Source organism: Podarcis liolepis, assembly GCF_965112155.1.
Source record: "Podarcis liolepis genome assembly, chromosome: 11".
NCBI classification, from domain to species: domain Eukaryota; kingdom Metazoa; phylum Chordata; class Lepidosauria; order Squamata; family Lacertidae; genus Podarcis; species Podarcis liolepis.
Genome location: NC_139565.1, coordinates 37528666 through 37547923, shown reverse-complemented (window position 1 = coordinate 37547923; position 19258 = coordinate 37528666). Strand labels below are relative to the sequence as shown.

Here is a 19258-nt window from a genome sequence, read left to right as displayed (position 1 = left end):
GGTTACAGGGGCTGGGGGCGGGTAGTAAGGGGAAATCCACTTGTGATCATGAATATCACCCATAGAACACAAAATATGGTTTGTATTTTGTTGTAAATCAGCTTGATTCTGCTACAAGTTGCAGATGGGCAAAAGCTCCCTAGATAGTAGTATTCTAGAAAGGAGTTGTCTTACGTTCTGATTATATTTTTTGATTGACTCACATTGCTCTTGACCCAGGATAGGTTGTTTCAGAACATGCTGGTATATAATATTTATATTTGGAACATCTGTGGTGTTCTAAAGAACCCATTTTTTGCATCTTCACATGCAGCAATTGTTTCACTATCGCCTTTTGTTTGTTTGTTTGTTTGTTCTTAATTCAGCAAGTTAAATGAACTGAAATATTTCTGAGAACTATTCATGAACCATGCTGTTCTTGCACTCAGACTAATCACTGGCTTTGAGTTGCTACCCACTACTAATATACATGGTGGCTGAATCCCTTCTGGCATTGGGTAACTAAAGATAGCCTGTTGCCCTATTTCTATATCACTCACATTCGCTAATTAAAAAAACTGAAGGTAGCTTCCAAAGGGAAGGATAGGTTTGTTAAAGATTTTAACTGATGAGACCAATGTGTTGAAGACTGAAATTCCTATTTTCTTCAGACCTATGTGAAAAGCCAAGATAAACAATTTGCTGCAGCTACAATTCAGGCAATAGGCAGATGTGCAACCAACATCTCGGAAGTGACTGACACATGTCTTAACGGCCTAGTGTGTTTGCTGTCTAACAGGGATGGTAAGTTAATTGTTCTATTTTGTATTTTGAGTGACTGGCAGCTTGTATTTTCTGGTAGTATTCCCAGATAGAACCAGATAAAAACAGTATAGTGTTTGTCTTAAATGACAGTGGCGTTGTTTATAGTTCCTGTTTGTAGTTCTTTAAAATTATTTCCTTTTTTAATTATTAGCATGGGTTGCTGTCAGTATACAGTTGATACTGATATCTGAAATATTTTAAAGTACTATAATTAAAATTTGTAGAATGTGGTCTTCATCCAGAGCATTGTGGTGTTTTTTCCCCAGTTGCATTAAAGTGGCTGTACTGCAGAGGGTGCTACAAGCAGGGAAATGTGGGGTTTTTATGTTTGTAAGTGGCTAAATAAGATAGCATATCAAACAGTTTAGGACTGCCGCCAACCAAGTTGTCCATGCTTCATCGTTTATTTTCTTCTATATTAATATACAAAAGAGGGGAAATTCAAACAGGCATAAAAGCTAAGCCAGTGCTGTGTAATTATTTCTCAAAAAACAACATTAAATCTTATAGAAGGAAAAACATAAGGAAATCAGGTCTGCTTATAATGTCATTAGGTGCCAAAATAAATCCCTGGTACCCATTTTTTGCCTTCCCCACTATTTTGCATGTGGAATGTCATCAGTATATTCACCTGGATTGATAGGTGCTTGGCTTTACTTGGAAGTCAATCCACATATTTATTTGTATGCATATAGTTAAACATTTGAATCTAGCATATAGTTCAGGCAAAACTAAAGATTCCATTGTGAGTTTATATTAGGTGTTACTTTTCCCTTGACATGCAGTTTCTGGAGGGGCAGATTTGAAAAGGGAGAAGAGAAAGAAGTGTTTAACCATGCCCCCACCAGCTGCTTCCCTCCTTCAACTCTATTACACTATTGGTCTGGAACCAAAGTTGTAGGAAAGCATCTTGGATGGGATTTGCCATGGAAAAGCAAAGGGCAGGACTAGGATTAAGCATCTCCCCCCATTCTTTCAGGAAAACCATTGCCTCCTGATGATGCATTGCAAAGGAGCAGTGTTGGCTAAATTCCAACATAGGTTGGAACAGTTCTTCATCTTCCATACCAAAATTTTAACAAATGATTTGTTTCTCTTCCTGACCAGTAGTATCCAGGTTTAAGCAATTATTACCTGCTTAATTTACTTCATGGAATGCTGTGGCCAATGAAGTGGGTACATCTCTTGTCAGCTGACACAGGCAGGAGCAAAGCTTTTATCTATGAGAAGTAGGCCCGGCTTCCTCAGTTTTTTCCCTACCTGACGCGGCAGAACATTCCTCCTCAGCTCTACTGACTAGCTAAGTTTATTGGTTATTAGTTTTCTGATTTTTTTCCTTGGCGTTATTTTTCTACTAGTTCTTTCCTTCTAATCCTCTCTTCTTTTTTAAAAAAAGGCACTTATAACCCTTTTCTTTGTTCCTTCCTTTAAGGCATTTTATTCTTGTTGTTTGTTTTTGTGCCCTTACTTGGTTGTCTCTGTTCCACTGTTGCAGTGCATGACAGCTGCCCACTTGTGTCTGTTGCCACCTCCTTTCGATTTCAACGCACCGCTGCAGTGTTTCTTTTTTTCTAACCTTTTCTTTCAGACGTTCTTTTTTCCCGGCCACAAAATTTCTGGGATCACATTTATTTCCTTTGTTGTTTGTGTAGGTGTGCGGCTGCCTTTTATTAATCGTGTGTGTGTGTGTGTTCCATGGTCCTACTAGTGCGCTCTGGGTCTGTGGTACAGCAGAGGGAGAGGTGTATTTACACCATTCGCAGTATTGCCTCCTGGTCCACTTCGTTTGGTGATGCAACGCTTGCCTGTTACCAATACAACCTCCAGAGTTAACCTCCTCCAGTTCGCTTTAGTGACATGGAGAGAGTATGTGTGGAGCTTGACTGAGTCACGCTGCCCTCCCCCATAGTCTGCAGTAGCGGCATCGGTGGTCTGAGGTTGGCTAATTCCTCCCGGTTCACCTTAAAAGTGATAACAGAGTGGTCCACGATTCAGCATAACGAGTTGTGTGCCCCTTCTGGCTTCCACTGCTATCACTATTGTGAGAATATGTATCCATCTTGTCCTCCACTATGGAACCCTCTCAAGGTGTGACTGAACCACCTCCAAAGAAAACCAAGCAAAAACTTAAACACCTCTTACCTTCCAAGGTTGGGGGACACAACAAGCCAGGCCCCCCAGTTCATAGAAAACGCCCTTCCCCTACACCTATTCCTCAATCTCAGGACTCCACTAGAGTGTAGTCCCCATTACCTAAAAGCAATGTTGGCCATGTGAATGCTAATCATTTGCTACCACCTACTGGTGAAAGAAATCTTAACATCAGCTTATCTGACTCTCAATCAGAATTTTTAGGATTTTCCAAGGATAATGGTCAAGGGGTGCAAAACCCTCAATCTACCAATCCAGCACCATTAATTGAGCAGTTGAAAGAAGCACTTATTGCTTCACTATCATCTGATCTCCAATTACAAATTCCCACCAAGCGACCAGCCTTACCAAAGACAGATTCCTTTCCCCAGCAAGTGGGAACTAATGTAGGGGAATCCTCTCCTAACCCCTTTACACTAGTGGGCAGTGATGGAAATGATGGTTATGTCTCTCCATCCTCCCCTACTTCCTTATGGAAACTGAAATGGATGGTGAAAGGAGTGGTGCATCAGTGCAGGATGAGCCTCTCTCTGTATGTTTGTGCTCCCATTCTAAAACATAAAATTATGCATGCTTTTGGATTATCCTCCTTGACTCCAAAGCCAGATAGCGATATATCCCTACTAACTGATAGTCGCACCTCTTCTAATTCCATTTTGGTGCTGTCAGTGTTAAAGGCCATTGTGAAGTCAGAACTGGATTCTTCCATGCATTCTAAGTAAAATGCCACCTTAGCAGATAAATTAAATACCTTAGACCCAAAATGTATGGCCTATATTAAAACTTTGATAGACAGGCCAATTTTGAATGTTTCCTCATGCCATTTGGTTCCCTGTGAAGGAGATGCCCAACTTCATGATATCATGGATAGGAGACTTGAGTTTGCTCTATGCAAAATCCATGATGCAGCAGTCCTGCCTATGAGGGCCTCCTGCACCGCAACATCTTGTGCCCAAGCCTGTATTGTGTGGCTTGAGGATCTGCTATAAAATCCCCCCCCCCCCAAGATTCTGCCCGACAATGCCAAACTTTCTCTAAGCTCAGGCCTTTATGACAGATGCCAACATGGACTCTATGCAATTTGCAGCTACAGCACTGTCATCCCAAGTAGCAGCTAGAGACACTCTCTGGTTAAAAAATTGGAATGCTGATATAGCATCTAAAGTGAATCTTTCCGCCGTTCCCTTCTCGGGCATTCAGCTTTTTGGAGACGGGGCACTAAAAGATGTCCTGATAGAATCAAGGGATAAGAGGAAAATTCTTATTAGTCAAAGGCAGGATAGAAGGCCAAGAAGATGCTTTTCCCCTTTCACAACTCTGATTATCATGGATGCGAGCCTCCAGCATTGGAGAGCCCACTGCTGGAACCAATTCATCCAAGGTCTCTGGATGGATCTAGAAAAATCTCACTCCATCAACTGGCTGGAACTGCAGGTGGCCAGACTATCAATCATTCACTTTGCTTGGCGGTTCTGTCCACACCACGTCCTGATACGGACCGACAATTCCATGGCAAAATCCCGTATCACCCGTCAAGGTGGCACTCGATCTGTCACTCTTCAGACGGAAGCCGCTTGTCTCTTTAACTGGGATGAATGCCATCTGCTTTCCCTATCAGCGGAACATATTGCCGGAGATGACAACTATCAGGCAGTTTGGTGGAGCCACAAACATCTGGACCCTGGAGAGTGGATGCTAGCCAGACAAATATTCCATCAAGTTCTCTGGGGTCTGTTCCAAGTAGATCTACTTGCGAGCAAAGCCAGTCCCCAACTGCCACATTATTCAAGGTTCCAGGACCCTCAAGCAGAAGCATGGGATGCCCTAATTGCCCAGTAGCCTCAAGGCCAGCTCTAAGCCTTTCCCCCTCAATCAATTCTTCCTTGAGTTCTTCACAAAGTCAGATGGGGAAAGGCTTGAGTGGTGCTTCTAACCCCCTTGTGGCCCCAAAGACCGTGGTTGTTGGAGCTTCAAACTCTGTTAGTGGCTCCGTTCTTCCATCTTCCAGCATCACCCACCCTATTGCAGCAGGGACCACTTCTCCATCCGGACCCTCGATGTAAACTTTGAGAGCTATGCGGACGTCCAAGGAATACCACACCTTTTCCTTCGGATATTTTGGGCTAGGGCAAAAGGTGGGAAGAACCAACACCTGTTGGACATGAAATCTGGAAAGCACCTTCAGAAGGAATGAAGGAAAAGGTGTGGTATTCCTTGGACGTCCGCACAACTCTCAAAGTTTACATTGACTGAACGAAACCCTTCCAGAAGACAGATTCCTGATTTGCATCCTTTCATCCTTCTACCTAAGGGGCCAAGGTCACTAGTACAGCCTTAGTGATGTGGATTAGGGCCTGTATTTTCCTGGTGTAAGATTCCCCCAACGCAGGTATTAGCTCATTCAACCAGGTCTGCTGCCACCTGATCTGCTGCTTTCTTGGCCAATGCTTCCTTGCTGGATATTCGTAAAGTGACCATTATGTCATCTTTTAGTACTTTTTCCAAACATTACACGTTGAACCAATCATCCTCACCTGATTTGGCCTTTGGTCATACTGTCCTCCACCAATTTCTATAGTTGGTGCATCTGCAGAGCTGGGACCTGCCCATATTTTTCTCCTCTGTGGCATGTCCTACTCAATTGGCTGCGGCATTCCAGGAAGTAAATAAAACAATTGGTCTTACCTGAAGTGGAGATTTAAGACTGGAATGCCATAGACCATTGACCCCGCCCTAGGCTGCTCTGTGATGCACTTCTCTATGTTTAGTCTTTCAATTCTGTGCCTCCCCGCCCCGCCCCCCATTCACTTTTCTTCCTGAGCCAGGAAGGCGGAAGTAGACAGATAGGATTGGTTTTTGTTTCAGTGGCTCTGTCAGTGCCTGGCTGCTTGGCAAATCTGAAAAACTGAGGAAGCCAGGCCTACTTACAGATTTTTGCTCCTGTCTATGTCAGCTGACAAGAGATGTACCCACTCCATTGTCTACAGCGTTCCAGTCTTAAATCTCCACTTCAGGTAAGACCAATTGTTTTCTCTCTTTCTCTGGAAAATAAAAAAGATAGTGCCTAAAGGGTTATAGTCTGCAAACAAATAATATAAGATAAATTTTATTCCTGGCATATGATACCTTCAGCAGCTTTAAAGTGTCTTCTAAAGGAAGACAGAAAGAAATTTCAACGTTCTATTAGTAATGTCTGATGGAATGAGCTCATTTGGGTATTTGATGACTGCAGTTCATGCAGCAAAACCTTTCAGGAAATGGAGCTGATGGGAGTTGGATTTCAGCAACATCTGGGGGGTCAGTGGTTCCCCATCCCTGAAGTAAAGAATACAAATGATAGACTTTGAGAACATTGGGCATTATTAACTGATGCTTGTTAGAAAGTGGCATAAAAGCTTAGATGATTAGTAGTTAGGACATCATGCATAAGCCATGGATTCATGGGTAGAAGAATGTGCCACAGCAAAACTTCTGCAAGGCAAGACATTCCCTCCCAGTAGTCCTGTCCCCTCCCCCTCTGGTTCAGCTATAAGGAGGAGTTCAGAAGCTCTTGTTTCTGGTTTAGATTAACTGCAGCTGTGGAGTCCAACCTGACAGACTGTTCTTAATCTTAAATACGATTTGGTTGAAATATGGCTTGCCTGTGATAAGTAACTTAAAACCATAGGTTATGAAGCTGGCTTGTGTAAACAACAACAGTTAACATTAACTATACTTTAGTGTTCAGGCAATTCGTTAAACTGTTAATGGAAATCATAAGCAGAAGCTTCCAAACGTAGCTGTGTCAGTGTGTGCAAACCCACGGTTCACTGTGGCTTGTTCTCGTCACACTTAAATGTGGTTTAGTGGAAGATTGAATAAAATGTCTTACTTTTCCTATTAGGCTGCAGTAATAACGTAGTACATTTGGTCAGGTTTGCCCTTTTCTTTTCAGTGTAATTCCTGGCTAAGAATTGGCATTAATGTGATTGATTTACTAGTTTTTATAAACATATGTTAGTTCAATCAAGCTTTGAATATTCCTTGTTCAATAAAGTACTTTGTTGCATAACATCCCTGTAAATCTTTGAACTACCACCTTTATTTAGCTCTATTATTTCAAACATCCTGAGCATCAGTATACTCTAAATGGCATGTGTGCTTTATTTTTTAGAACCAGGGAAAAGGATATGACACAATTAGATGCTAAATTGATGAAAACAATTTTCAGAACATTGCTTACCTAAATCAATATGACTTGGTTTCAAAACATATTTGCAGTTTTTCAGGCAATTACAAAGCTAAGATTATGGCTATTGCTTTGTATGTTTCTCAATATCTGTTTTATCAGAGGTTCACATATAGCAAAGATGCAAATACTAAGAGTAGTAAAACACACATAGCTCTAGAAAATAAGATTTTAAAGATTTTGAATGCCAAGCCTTTTCTCTTTATGGTTTTATTTTGCTTGACAGACATCTGTTAAAATTTGGAAAGTGATCTGCATCTGACACAAAATTATTGTATTGATTTTACAAAGTATATTTTCAAAACATCTAAATACTTTAATGATTTATTTGTGTTAAATGATATTGATTTTATGTGAATATTTTCCTCTTTTAAAATTATTATTGTCTTTGTCTTTACCAGAAATAGTAGTTGCTGAAAGTGTTGTTGTAATTAAGAAACTGCTGCAGACACAGCCAGCACACCATGGCGAAATAATAAAGCGCATGGCCAAGCTCTTGGACACTATTACCGTGAGTATTTATTCCATTCTGCCTCTTAGTTACCCAAAGTAACTAGGGAATCAAGAATTGACAGAGAAATATTGGGATGTAGTGTGTGGGTGCAAAGTGTGTCTTGACTATATTTGTGGAGATGTTTGTGGAGTAAAGCCTTAAATCACAATTTTTAATACAAGTAAATGATTTTTAAAATACGTGTGTGTGTGTGTGTGTGTGTGTGTAAATTTAAGCCAGTTTCTTATGCCATAATAGCATCATCATAGTTCAGATCTGTTTGGTTAAGTCATAGTAGCCTCATTCTGGGTGGTAGTTATAGGGTTAGAATCTGCTGGGTGTAAACTAAGGTTTACCAGATTTTTTTCAATGAATCCGGGGACACTTTTAAACTTCAATTGATTTTGTATGGGGACAGATTTGTAAATCCGGGGACTGTCCCCAGGAAATGGGGACGTCTGGTAACCTTAGTGTAAACTACACTATTGTGTGGAAGAATCACATTAAATTTAACCCAGGAAATCTTCCAGTTTTATCAAACCATAGCAAGATTACCAGGTAGGATGATTCAGTTGTTTAAGACTTGAACATTAAAAACTTAGACCCTGTTTATAGTAGGAAAAATGTATACCTGAGGGTATTAAGTTAATTCCTGTTTTTTACCTGAGATCCTGTGGGGTCGCTACCATCTCTCAGCTAAAACATGAAGTATATTGGATGTTTTTATGTGATAAACTTTAGACTTGAAAAATCAAAATTATATTGTGTGTTATCCAGAGGTGTGTATCATAAATAAGATGAGCTTTTGAAGTACCACAGCTTTCAAATGGAACTGCTTACAGAATGATTTATAAAATCTTTCTAGATGTCTGTCTTGTAACTGCTCTAAAAAACCAAGGCCTCGTTGTTTTTGTTTGTTTTTGCAGACAAGTTAATGGGTTCAAATGGTAGCAAAAGCTGGTTTCTGACATAAAGGTTTGAAAAGTGCACTTAACCACTTGCTCATGCTATGTGGAATAAAATATCAGGCAATGCAATTTACAATCCTGTTCGGCCTTTGAGGATAATGCAATGCAGAGCTATATAATGAATCCATTATTTCCTGTGTTCTTATAAGTTCAAGGTTCCCACTTCTACAACACTGGAAAAGACAATGAAGGCTTTGACATATCTTCTTATCTGCTTGTGAACTTCTTAATTAGGGTTGACTAACATTTGGCCACACAAGTATCACTGAACTACAGCTCCTGTATTTCTGACCATTGGCCATGATGGCTGGGGCTAATTGGACTCTTGAGTTCAACAACATCTGCTGGGCCACAGGTTAATCACCTTTATATAAAATGTGATGACAGAAGGATTCCAAGATTATATGCAAACATTTACATGTTCAAGGGATTGGGCACAATGAAATCTGGAAATGTTACATGATACCGATATTATCAAAATAGTCAGATATGTTTATCAATTCTGTATATATCTTCTATTATAATGATCTACACGGCCATAGATTTGACAGATAGCCTTTGTCGTGCAAAATTCTTAGGGAGTGTAACTTCAGCTAATCTAATAAATCTATAGTCAGCCCCATTAAATTCAGTGGGACTTACTTCCAGGTAGGTGCGGATAGGATTGTAGCCTCAGTCCAGATCCATCCCTTAATGTTTACATAGTGACTGTGTAGCCTAGGCCAAATGAAAAAACTCTGCATTTTCTTGCTACATTAGGAGGTTTTCATATAAATATATTTGTATAAATGAATATATGAAGCTTTATGTTCTTAATGATTTCTGCACAATCTCATATACAGTTAAAGCCTGTGAAGAACATATCTCTGAAACCTTCTGCAGCCCTAACTAAGGAGTGTGTGCACTTGTGAGAGCAGGTGGATATTTGGTCATATCTGTCAGGGTTCTTATTATGTTCCTTCCCTTGACTAGAGACTTCTGTCTTTAGTATAAACTGTGGCCATGTGTAACATCTGGTACTACTGTAACATTTAAACACAAGTGGATAATAGAGATTTCTTTAGATAATTTATCATAACTGAAAACTGAAGTTACCCATATATTCTATATTCTATTCATAGTATCTGTCAGTTCTGCAGGCAGCTTGAACTTCTCCTATACTTGAAAATTTAATGTACCACTCAATTACTATTCTTTAGTCCAATTTAAAATAATAGTTTGGGAGTAAGGTCTTAATGCAGCGTAACCTTTGGAACGTTAGAAATAACCCCTTTCCCACTGTATACTAATGACATCAGTCTTAACCACATTTCATTCAGCAAATGTACTCAAGCATTTAAAACTTTTCTTGCATAATAGATGTTCAGTGCATCTTTTCACTTTGTCACTGGAGGTTTCAAAATTAAAATGCTGTTGTCATAGAATTGTACTTTATATTCTGAATTAGACTAATAATTCAGTTTTTCCATAATGCTTTGTTGGGATCTAGTATAAGTAGAATGCATTAGGGTCTTTAGTTATGGACATTTTCATCTGTGCAGCTATATGAAGTATAGAATGAAATACCATAGGGTATCTGTCTGTATTGTAATGGGATGTCATGCGTATAGTAACCAAGCACATTATGTGAAGTAAAGAGGTGGTTCCTTTCTAGAACAAGAAGCTCAGGTTATTACTGGTCAAGTAGGGAACTCCATGACAAAAGACACTTTGAGAGCACAAAGTAAGTCAAGATTAGTGAACCTGTGGAAATAATCAATTGGTATCTGGTTTTCTGAATCATCTTGGGACATCCTTAGAGAAATGAAACAAAGGCTGGTGCTTATTAGGCTTTATTGGACAGGATAATTATGCCAGTAACTGTTCAAGTAGTTCATCCCTTACCTTCAAGAGGATGTTCTTTGTCAGATTTTACCAGGGGAGCTGCTGACTTTTTTCTAGAGCATGTTAGACTCATTAGCCCTCCTTCCTAGCTGGGAGGGTGAAAGGTAGTCCTAATGAGATGCATAGCTCAGAATGTTTTCTAGTGACAATATCTCTAAAGAAGTCTTGCTTCTTGCCATTCATACAATTTTGAAAATTATTATTTCTTTATATACTGCTGCATTTTAAAAAATCTATCACAGCAGTTTACAACAATATAAAAATATTAAATCATACACTTACGTCGTAAAAAGTTAAAAGCAAGTTGAAAACAAAAATAAATTAAAAACAAACATTAATAGTCCATTGCGGGGGATGAACTCTTAATTGCCTGCATAGACATGGAGGACCCAAAAAAGTTTTCAGCAGGTGTTGACACCGAAGGTGCCTTCTGAATCTCTGTTTGCAGGGTGTTTCACAGGACTGGCCAATGAAACTTAAAGGCCCAATTTCTAATCTTTGTTGTTGTTTAGTCATTTAGTCATGTCTGACTCTTCGTGACCACATGGACCAGAGCACGCCAGGCACTCCTGTCTTCCACTGCCTCCCGCAGTTTGGTCAAACTCATGCTGCTAGCTTCGAGAACACTATCCAACCATCTCGTCCTCTGTTGTCCCCTTCTCCTTGTGCCCTCCATCTTTCCCAACATCAGGGTCTTTTCCAGGGAATCTTCTCTTCTCATGATGTGGCCAAAGTATTGGAGCCTCAGCTTCAGGATCTGTTTTTCAGGGCTGATTTCCTTAAGAATGGATAGGTTTGATCTTCTTGCAGTCCATGGGACTCTCAAGAGTCTCCTCCAGCACCATAATTCTAAAGCATCCATTCTTCGGCGATCAGCCTTCTTTGTGGTCCAGCTCTCACTTCCATACATCACTACTGGGAAAACCATATCTTTAACTATATGGACCTTCGTTAGCAAGGTGATGTCTCTGCTTTTTAAGATGCTGTCTAGGTTTGTCATTGCTTTTCTCTCAAGAAGCAGGCGTCTTTTAATTTTGTTACTGCTGTCACCATCTGCAGTGATCATGGAGCCCAAGAAAGTAAAATGTCTCACTGCCTCCAGTTCTTCCCCTGTTTGCCAGGAGGTGATGGGCCCAGTGGCCATGATCTTACTGGTCCAGTGGTTTTTCCTACTTTCTTCAGTTTAAGCTTGAATTTTGCTATAAGAAGCTGATGATCTACGTATACAAAATTTCTGGTTCCTGTTGTTCAGTTCAGCAAATGCAATATGACATGCACGGTCCTGGAGAAAACAACAGGTCCTGCTATAGTGCCAGAGAATATATATGATGCCTTCTTTAAAAAACCCAAAAACTGTTTATGGTGCTTTTTGAGTAGTTAATGGACTTTAAATGGCCTTTCCCTTTCATAGCTATATACAGCACAAAACAGGTCCCAGTGGTTTTTCTGGTAATGGTATTCCTCACTCTTCTGGAGCCTCAAGTTGAGGCTGACCTTGAAGACTGTTTAAAGGTTGTGGTTGATGCAGAATGCACCAGTGCAGAAGCAAACTGGCTTATATCTTGGCATAAATGAACCAGAGGTGGTGGGTTGCAGGATATATCAGCATTCAGGGCTATTTTCCTGGAACCTTAGACAATAATTCACAGCTGTGTTTTTCATTATAGCCTCCTAGATCAGACTCAGTTATAACCCAAACATGCATTTGGTTTCTTAATTATTTGCTTTAAATTTGAATGGTAGTAGTGCTCTTGTTGTAAGCTAGCTTGGGTCCCAGTTTCACCAGTTGAAGATTATCATCCTAGATGACTTAGGTCCCACAAACTTTAGAGAGCACATTCTGTATGACACTTAAGGTCACTTGAAAATATACATCTGTTCATCATGTTCAGGGGCAAGAGAATTCATAAATCATGAAAACCTTTCCACTAGAAGTAAACAGACAAATAGTGAAATGGGCATTTATGTTTAGTCTGGTGACCAAGAGTTAAGCAAGCCTTTTTTCTTCTTCTTCCTTTCTTTTTAAAAAATACTGAGGTTTTTTACTTGAGAATAACTCAGGATATTAATGTAAGTTAAAATAGATCCAATGAACTAAAATAGTGGGCGAGCTACTGGACCTTTATGTGTTTTGAGCCATGCACAGGAATATATTAACTGTCCTACAACAACCAAGATTCAAAGATTCATGTAAATCAATATCTCCAAATAGTGTTGCCCTTGGGGCAAGGGAAAGATGAGATGTGGAAGACTGGAAAGGAGACCTTTTTTAGTTAGTTATTTCTTGATATATAGGTAATTTAAATTCAAGGGACCAATCCAGTTAGATCCTACTACACTGCAGCTCTTGAGCATTGGAATACTTCATTTTAAACTTGCATGTGTTTTAAAAAGCAGGTTACTATTTCACAGATGATTGCATGGATGTAAGATGTCAAAAAAAGAATATTTGTGTGCATATTACTTCTGGTTTTGTATCTCTCTATCATGGTTAAGCCAGTCATATTTGTGTTATCAGTATATTCTAACATTTGTATACTTACTATCTCTTGCTTGCATCCTCACTTTTTCTGATAGATGACAAATAATTTAGTAGTAGTTACCTTACCAATCAAATAAACGGTTAGGTAGATTAGGAATGTAGTAGATAGCATTTTCTTTTGGTTAACTTGAACATGCCATCTCTGTTTTGAATTTGAGAAAAAGTAAGCTAGGAGGAGCCTTAATAAATTATGCTAACATGCTTGAAATACATGCTACTTAGAACATAATTTTGAGGGTGAATTGACATCTATCCATCTCACAAAAATTCGTAGGCCAGTTTTGTAAACAAGATCATAAAAGGTACTAGCTTTGCTTCACCCTTAAAAAAAATACTAGCCAGCTAAGAGCTTGCAGAGGCCTGTTGCTTTTCTTTGCTGCATACACAAGACAGACAGAGTGCTCCATCCCTCTCCTGTCAGCCTGCTCACTCACCTTCATGTCATCTCTTTTGGACTGTAGTAACCAGACTAGTGCTTAAATATATGATGCCCATAGATCTGTATTTGTGGTGATTCAGAACATGCACACAGATACGTAAAATGTGCATGATGAAGCCTTAATCATTTACTGAGAAGAATCAGTGAGTATCCCAAAGGTATGGCAAAGTAGTGTAAAAAAGCAGTTGCAGTTTCTATTACATCCATGGCATGACAACTTTGCCTCATAGTATGAACCATTCTAGTTAGCTTGTCCAGTAATAGCAATTTAATCACCATCTTGTGATCCTAGTTGGAAGGAAACCTATAGCCCCCCAGGTATTGTTATGGATGATGGGAATTATAGTCCAAGCATTGGCCACTCTAGAAGGGGCTGATGGGAGTTGGAGCTCAACATTTTTGGATGGCAACAATGTTCAACTGGTCAAACTAAAGTATTGCTGCCCTCCTGTTGAGGAGTAACATGAACATGATAAATGAAGCATCATTGTTTACTACAGTAGTGCCTCTCGTTATGTACCGTCCTTCTTGTGAACGCTTCGGGTAATGAGCTTCGCTAACCCAGAAGTAGGTGCTCCTGGAAGCGAGTGGAAGTCGTGCGCTAGAGGCAGGCATGCAGTGGGAGGCCCCATTAGCAAAAGCGCGCCACATGTTAAGAACGGTTTCAGGATAAGAACGGACCTCTGGAATGAATTAAGTTCATAACCGGAGGTACCACTATACAGTGGTACCTTTACATATGCTTCAGGTTACAGACTCCGCTAACCCAGAAATAGTACCTTGGGTTAAGAACTTTGCTTCAGGATGAGAACAGAAATCGTGCTACGGCGGCGTGGCGGCAGCAGGATGCCCCATTAGCTAAAGTGGTGCTTCAGGTTAAGAACAGTTTCAGGTTAAGAACGGACCTCCGGAACGAATTAAGTATTTAACCCAAGGTACCACTGTACTGTTCTACTCTTTAGCTCTTTTTGTTAGCATTGACAGCTGAGTTGGCAACAGAGCCAAGGTTTGATAAAGGAGTAATATGATTGGCATAGGACTATTTAGGAGGCTTGTGAAGAGCAGGTGTTGGAACATATCAAGCACAAAAAAGTTACATTGTAAAGCGAGCATGTTAACATTTCCCAATATTTAGAATCTTGTTAGTAGCATGAAGATATTTTTTTTTATGCTGGGTGCCCAGTTACAATATGTTTTGCATATGGGTTTGGATACCAAAGTATTCACATGTCAGTTATGAGCTGTATGTGTAAATTATTTTTCTCGTACATATAGGTATGCATAACTCATTTTTTGTGGTTTTATATGTAACCAGCAAACAAATCTAAATGCATGTGCCATTCATAATTGTCATATTATTGGAGGTTGCCAGACTCACCCATTGAGTCTTTCATCCAGCAGTTTCTGATGAACTAGGGCAGGAACTAGACAAGAATCTACTGAGAAGCCTCATGGTAGAGTGGCAGTGGTTTCCAATTCCCAGTTGTTTAACAGTGGCAACAGCAAAAAGACTTCTGCTCCCAATAACAAAATTATACTGTTAAAAACCTTGCTCTAAAGTCATTCTTAGGTAAATCTGTACTTGTACATGCAGCGCCCCCCCAAAAAAAAACCTACGGTAGGTAAAAATGGCTATTCCCTCTGAACCACCATGTTGTGCCTGGCTTTCTGCCCCTCACCTTCCTTTGCCATGGTTTTGCACCCAATCCAGTTTGTGGCTGTCAGGAGTCTGGTAAAATAACCAAGTATTCTGCAAGCCTGAAGGCTTACCCGCTCCTGGGCCAGGATCTCTCTTGTGAAGTGAAGGCTTCTTAAAACTGAGTACAGTGGTGCCCCGCAAGACGAATGCCTCGCAAGACGGAAAACTCGCTAGACGAAAGAATTTTCCATTTTGGAGGTGCTTTGCAAAACGAATCTCCTATGGGCTTGCTTCGCAAGACGACAATGTCTTGCGAATCCATGCTGGGTTTTTTTCCCTCCCCCCCCTTTTTTCTAAGCCGCTTATCAGCTGATCCGATCAGCAGATAAGCCTCTAAAAGCCGCTAATAGCGCTAATCCGCTAATCCTTCAATGGGCTTGCTTCGCAAGACGAAAAAAACCGCTAGACGAAGAGAATCACATAACGGATTCTTTTCGTCTTGCGAGGCACCACTGTATTTGTTATTAAGGTCTTGTTTCTGTGCCTTATAATAGGTCTAAGTATGCATTTGATACTAATTTACCATTAGTTTGACTGTGATGGTTTTATTTCAAGTATCTTAATTTTTTTGACGTGCATACCATTGAGGAAATGTATTTCACAAATGCATAAATTATTGTGTGTTTACTCATTTTTTATTTTAAGGTTCCCGTGGCTAGGGCCAGCATTCTTTGGCTTACTGGAGAATACTGTGAACGAGTTCCAAAAATAGCCCCTGATGTTTTAAGAAAACTGGCCAAGAGCTTCACTGATGAAGATGACCTTGTGAAGCTGCAAATTTTAAATCTTGGAGCAAAATTATATTTAACCAACTCAAAGCAGGTAAGAATGAGAGAAAACTAAAACACAAGTCTGTTTAGACATATTTACTAACATTAACTAAAGAGGTGTCAAGCTTTAGAGTTACAGTATTCATATCCTTTTAATAACCTTCTCCCTTTCGTTGGTTCAGAAATTCATCAGCATACCCAAAGTTAGTCATATAATAAAATGATTGAAGAGGAAAAGATGAATCCTAAAACTTGTCTAAAAGGCCAAAGATGTTTCCAAAAGAATTACAACCTAGGAAACCTGTGTACATTTAGTGTACAACCTGTTTGATAGTGAAAAGATGCACCTTAATCCAAAGAAATACAGTTTCATACAACTTGGACATAATGCAGAACCCATAGATATTGGATTTATTCCAATATTGACTGAGCAGAAGACCACGCCCTCCTCTCCACAGCAGTCTCTTGTATGGGCTCTGGTGCAGGCAACTGCAGGGGGAGTGACAAATTGCCTAAGATCAGGTGCAACTTTGGATTCTATCCTTCAGTACAAACTAAACAGAACTCCAAAACATTTTAAAATTGCATGCCTCTGCCATTCAAATACTATAAATCTTCAGTTGAAATAAGATTTGAGAATCAATGAGAAGAGCTCTGCTAGATGACACCAAAGGTCCCATCTAGTCCAGCATCCTGTTTTTACAGTGGTCAACCAGACACTTGTCAGAAACCCACAAGCAGGAAGGACATAAGTGCTCTCCTCACTTGTGCTTCCCAGCAACTGGTTTTCAGAGACATATACTGCCTCTGACACTGGATGTAGTAATGTTATCATGCATAGTAGCCATAAAGTCTCAATGGCAGCAGAAAAGTTCAGAATCTCAGCTTACAGTCATATACAAATAGGATTGTGGTTTATAAAATAGACAAGTCAATTTCAAACCGTGGGTTAGTTAAATATTGCCTATAAAGCAGGATTCCTGGTTCATATGTAACACCTAAAGTGAGATTTGTTGAAAGCAAAATTAATCTCTCTCCCCTTCCCCCCATTTTCAGTCATTATTTACCTTCATTGGTTCTTTCCCAAGTGCCTTTAGGTATTTATCAGATTTATTGGATCATCTCAGTTCTAGTATGATATGTGTGTGTGTGTGTGAAAAATGCATCTATCTGCTTTCCATACTGCATCCATAATTTCATTTATCTCCAGAATGTCCCCCCATTTAGCTTTTTTTCTAATCTAAATTAAACTAAATAACCCAAACTCTTTAACCTTTAATCATAGAGGAGTTGCTGCAGTCCCTTGATCATTTTGGGTTTATCCAGCACCTTCAAGAACAAGGGCAAATGGCCAGCCAAATAGCCTTGTTCCTTCTGCTCCTCAAAATCCACCTTACCTTCAAGCAGGGAAGCAATTGCGGTTGGTGGAGGGCAAGCAATTACCAGTTTTGAGAACTGATTTTAGGCCACTCTTTTTATACCTGTTCCTTATGTTTGGGAGTTAACAGATAAACAGTGTTTAAGTGATTTGCTTCAAACTGTCAAAAACTTACTGAATTATGTCTGATCAACATTGTATGATTTTTATCTGCCTTTACAACAATTTCCTGCATTATTATATCTCCAAAATCCATGAGTTCATTAGTGTCTTCTAGGAAGAAAGGTGCATGAGGGTAAATGTCCTCTACCATCCAACATAATACTGTAGTCAATATTCTGTATAGAAAGATTTTTACAGGACTTAGAACTTCATGTTTTGCTTTTTTGATTGGGCAGTGGTGTTTCAGTAATAATAAGTCTGCCAGATTTCCTTTTCACAAACTTAATGGGTCATATCCGAGTGTAACAGAGTTTCAGTTGACATTTTGAAATCTAACCATCACCTGTAAGGCCATTTAAGAAAAGGGCTGCCCTGCCAAATTTTGAGTGTTTCCATGTTTTGATCAGCATAACAAACACTACATTTGTTCCAAATTTCTTCCTTCTGTTTCCAGCTGATCATTTTCCTCCTTTAGTAACTTTGCTACGCCCTTCTTTAGTCAGAGAGAAGTAGGCAGAAACTGGTCCTGACAGTGTCTGGCATCAGTAGCACTAAGAATCAGAACAGAATTGATGGGTTTGATCTGCTGTTTCAGCAATTTTCTGTTGGTTTCTCAGTGCTGGAAGCCCCTGTAATTTCCAACTTGCCGTAATATTCCATAATTAGTAGCAGCCACAATCATATGCCACCGGTTTCACTTAATGCAGTTTTGTAGTCAAAATAAATCATTCAAAACAACACTGAATTGCATTTCTAATGAAACAGTATATATTGAACTAAGGACTATTGGATATCTTCAAAGAAAGATAATTGTCCATTTTACAGTGTATACTACTTAACATTCTTCAGGCATAATTATAGAGCAACAAAATATTCAATTCTGCATCATGAGAAAATTCTTTCAAAGAGATTGTGCTTTTTCAATATAAATCTTGTTGAGAAAAGCATGCTTATATATCAAAGTTTAATTCTGTGAATTTGAAGGATGTGTCTTTTTATAAACTCAAATAAGATTTGCAGCTTTTCTTCAACTGAAGAATTATAACATATGCATATTTTACTTTTAAGTGATACAGTGTTTTGATCTTTGTATCTATTGCATTTTTGTATACATTTATACAAAATGTATTCCGTGGACTATTTGTATAATGTTTCCAATTTTCTCTTACGCAGTTATTAAGGTTAACATGCATTGGGTAATTTTAATAATTAATATTCCTACACATCAAATTAGAGAGTCTGGTTATGCTATAAAAAGCTGTGATAATATAACCGGCTTTTACGTATATAAATAAATGACCAATATTACCAGAAGCTTTAAGCTGTGAGGGGGGAAAGGGAAGAAGTCTTTTATCCTGGTTTTTAGAGGGCATCAGCAGCTTGCTTTTATGAAAAAGTAACAGCTAAATGCACTGCAAATAATTTGCAGTAATCCAGTTCAGTGATTCATGTGTCTGCTTTAATGGGTCATAATTCAGAGTAAAGTAACTGAGTGCAGTCAGAGTGCAGACACTGCTTATGCCAGGGACAGTATCTCTTCATAAAACACACCTCAGCAGAAGCAGTTTGCCAGCCTCCTAATACCCTCTGATGTTTTGATGTCCTGCATATTTTTCCGATTAAGTTTTGAGTGCCATGTTTTTAGTTGTATTTCCACATTCATTATTCTCACGTAGGCCCTTCAGCGGGTTTGCCATATATGATTATTTTTTTAATGATGCCTTTCTTTCCACTTCAGCA

General features: G+C 39.3%; 1 protein-coding gene across 3 annotated transcripts in view; it reads left to right on the top strand.

Moving 5' to 3' along the window:
• AP3B1 (adaptor related protein complex 3 subunit beta 1) overlaps nucleotides 1–19258 on the top strand; it is a 142771-nt gene that overhangs the window by 60175 nt on the left and 63338 nt on the right. For all 3 annotated transcript variants that reach the window (XM_083465201.1, XM_083465200.1, XM_083465202.1), the window contains 3 exons: nucleotides 651–783; nucleotides 7585–7694; nucleotides 15854–16030. In XM_083465201.1, coding sequence (XP_083321327.1) covers nucleotides 651–783; nucleotides 7585–7694; nucleotides 15854–16030 — 420 coding nt within the window. The remainder of the gene's footprint in view (nucleotides 1–650; nucleotides 784–7584; nucleotides 7695–15853; nucleotides 16031–19258) is intronic.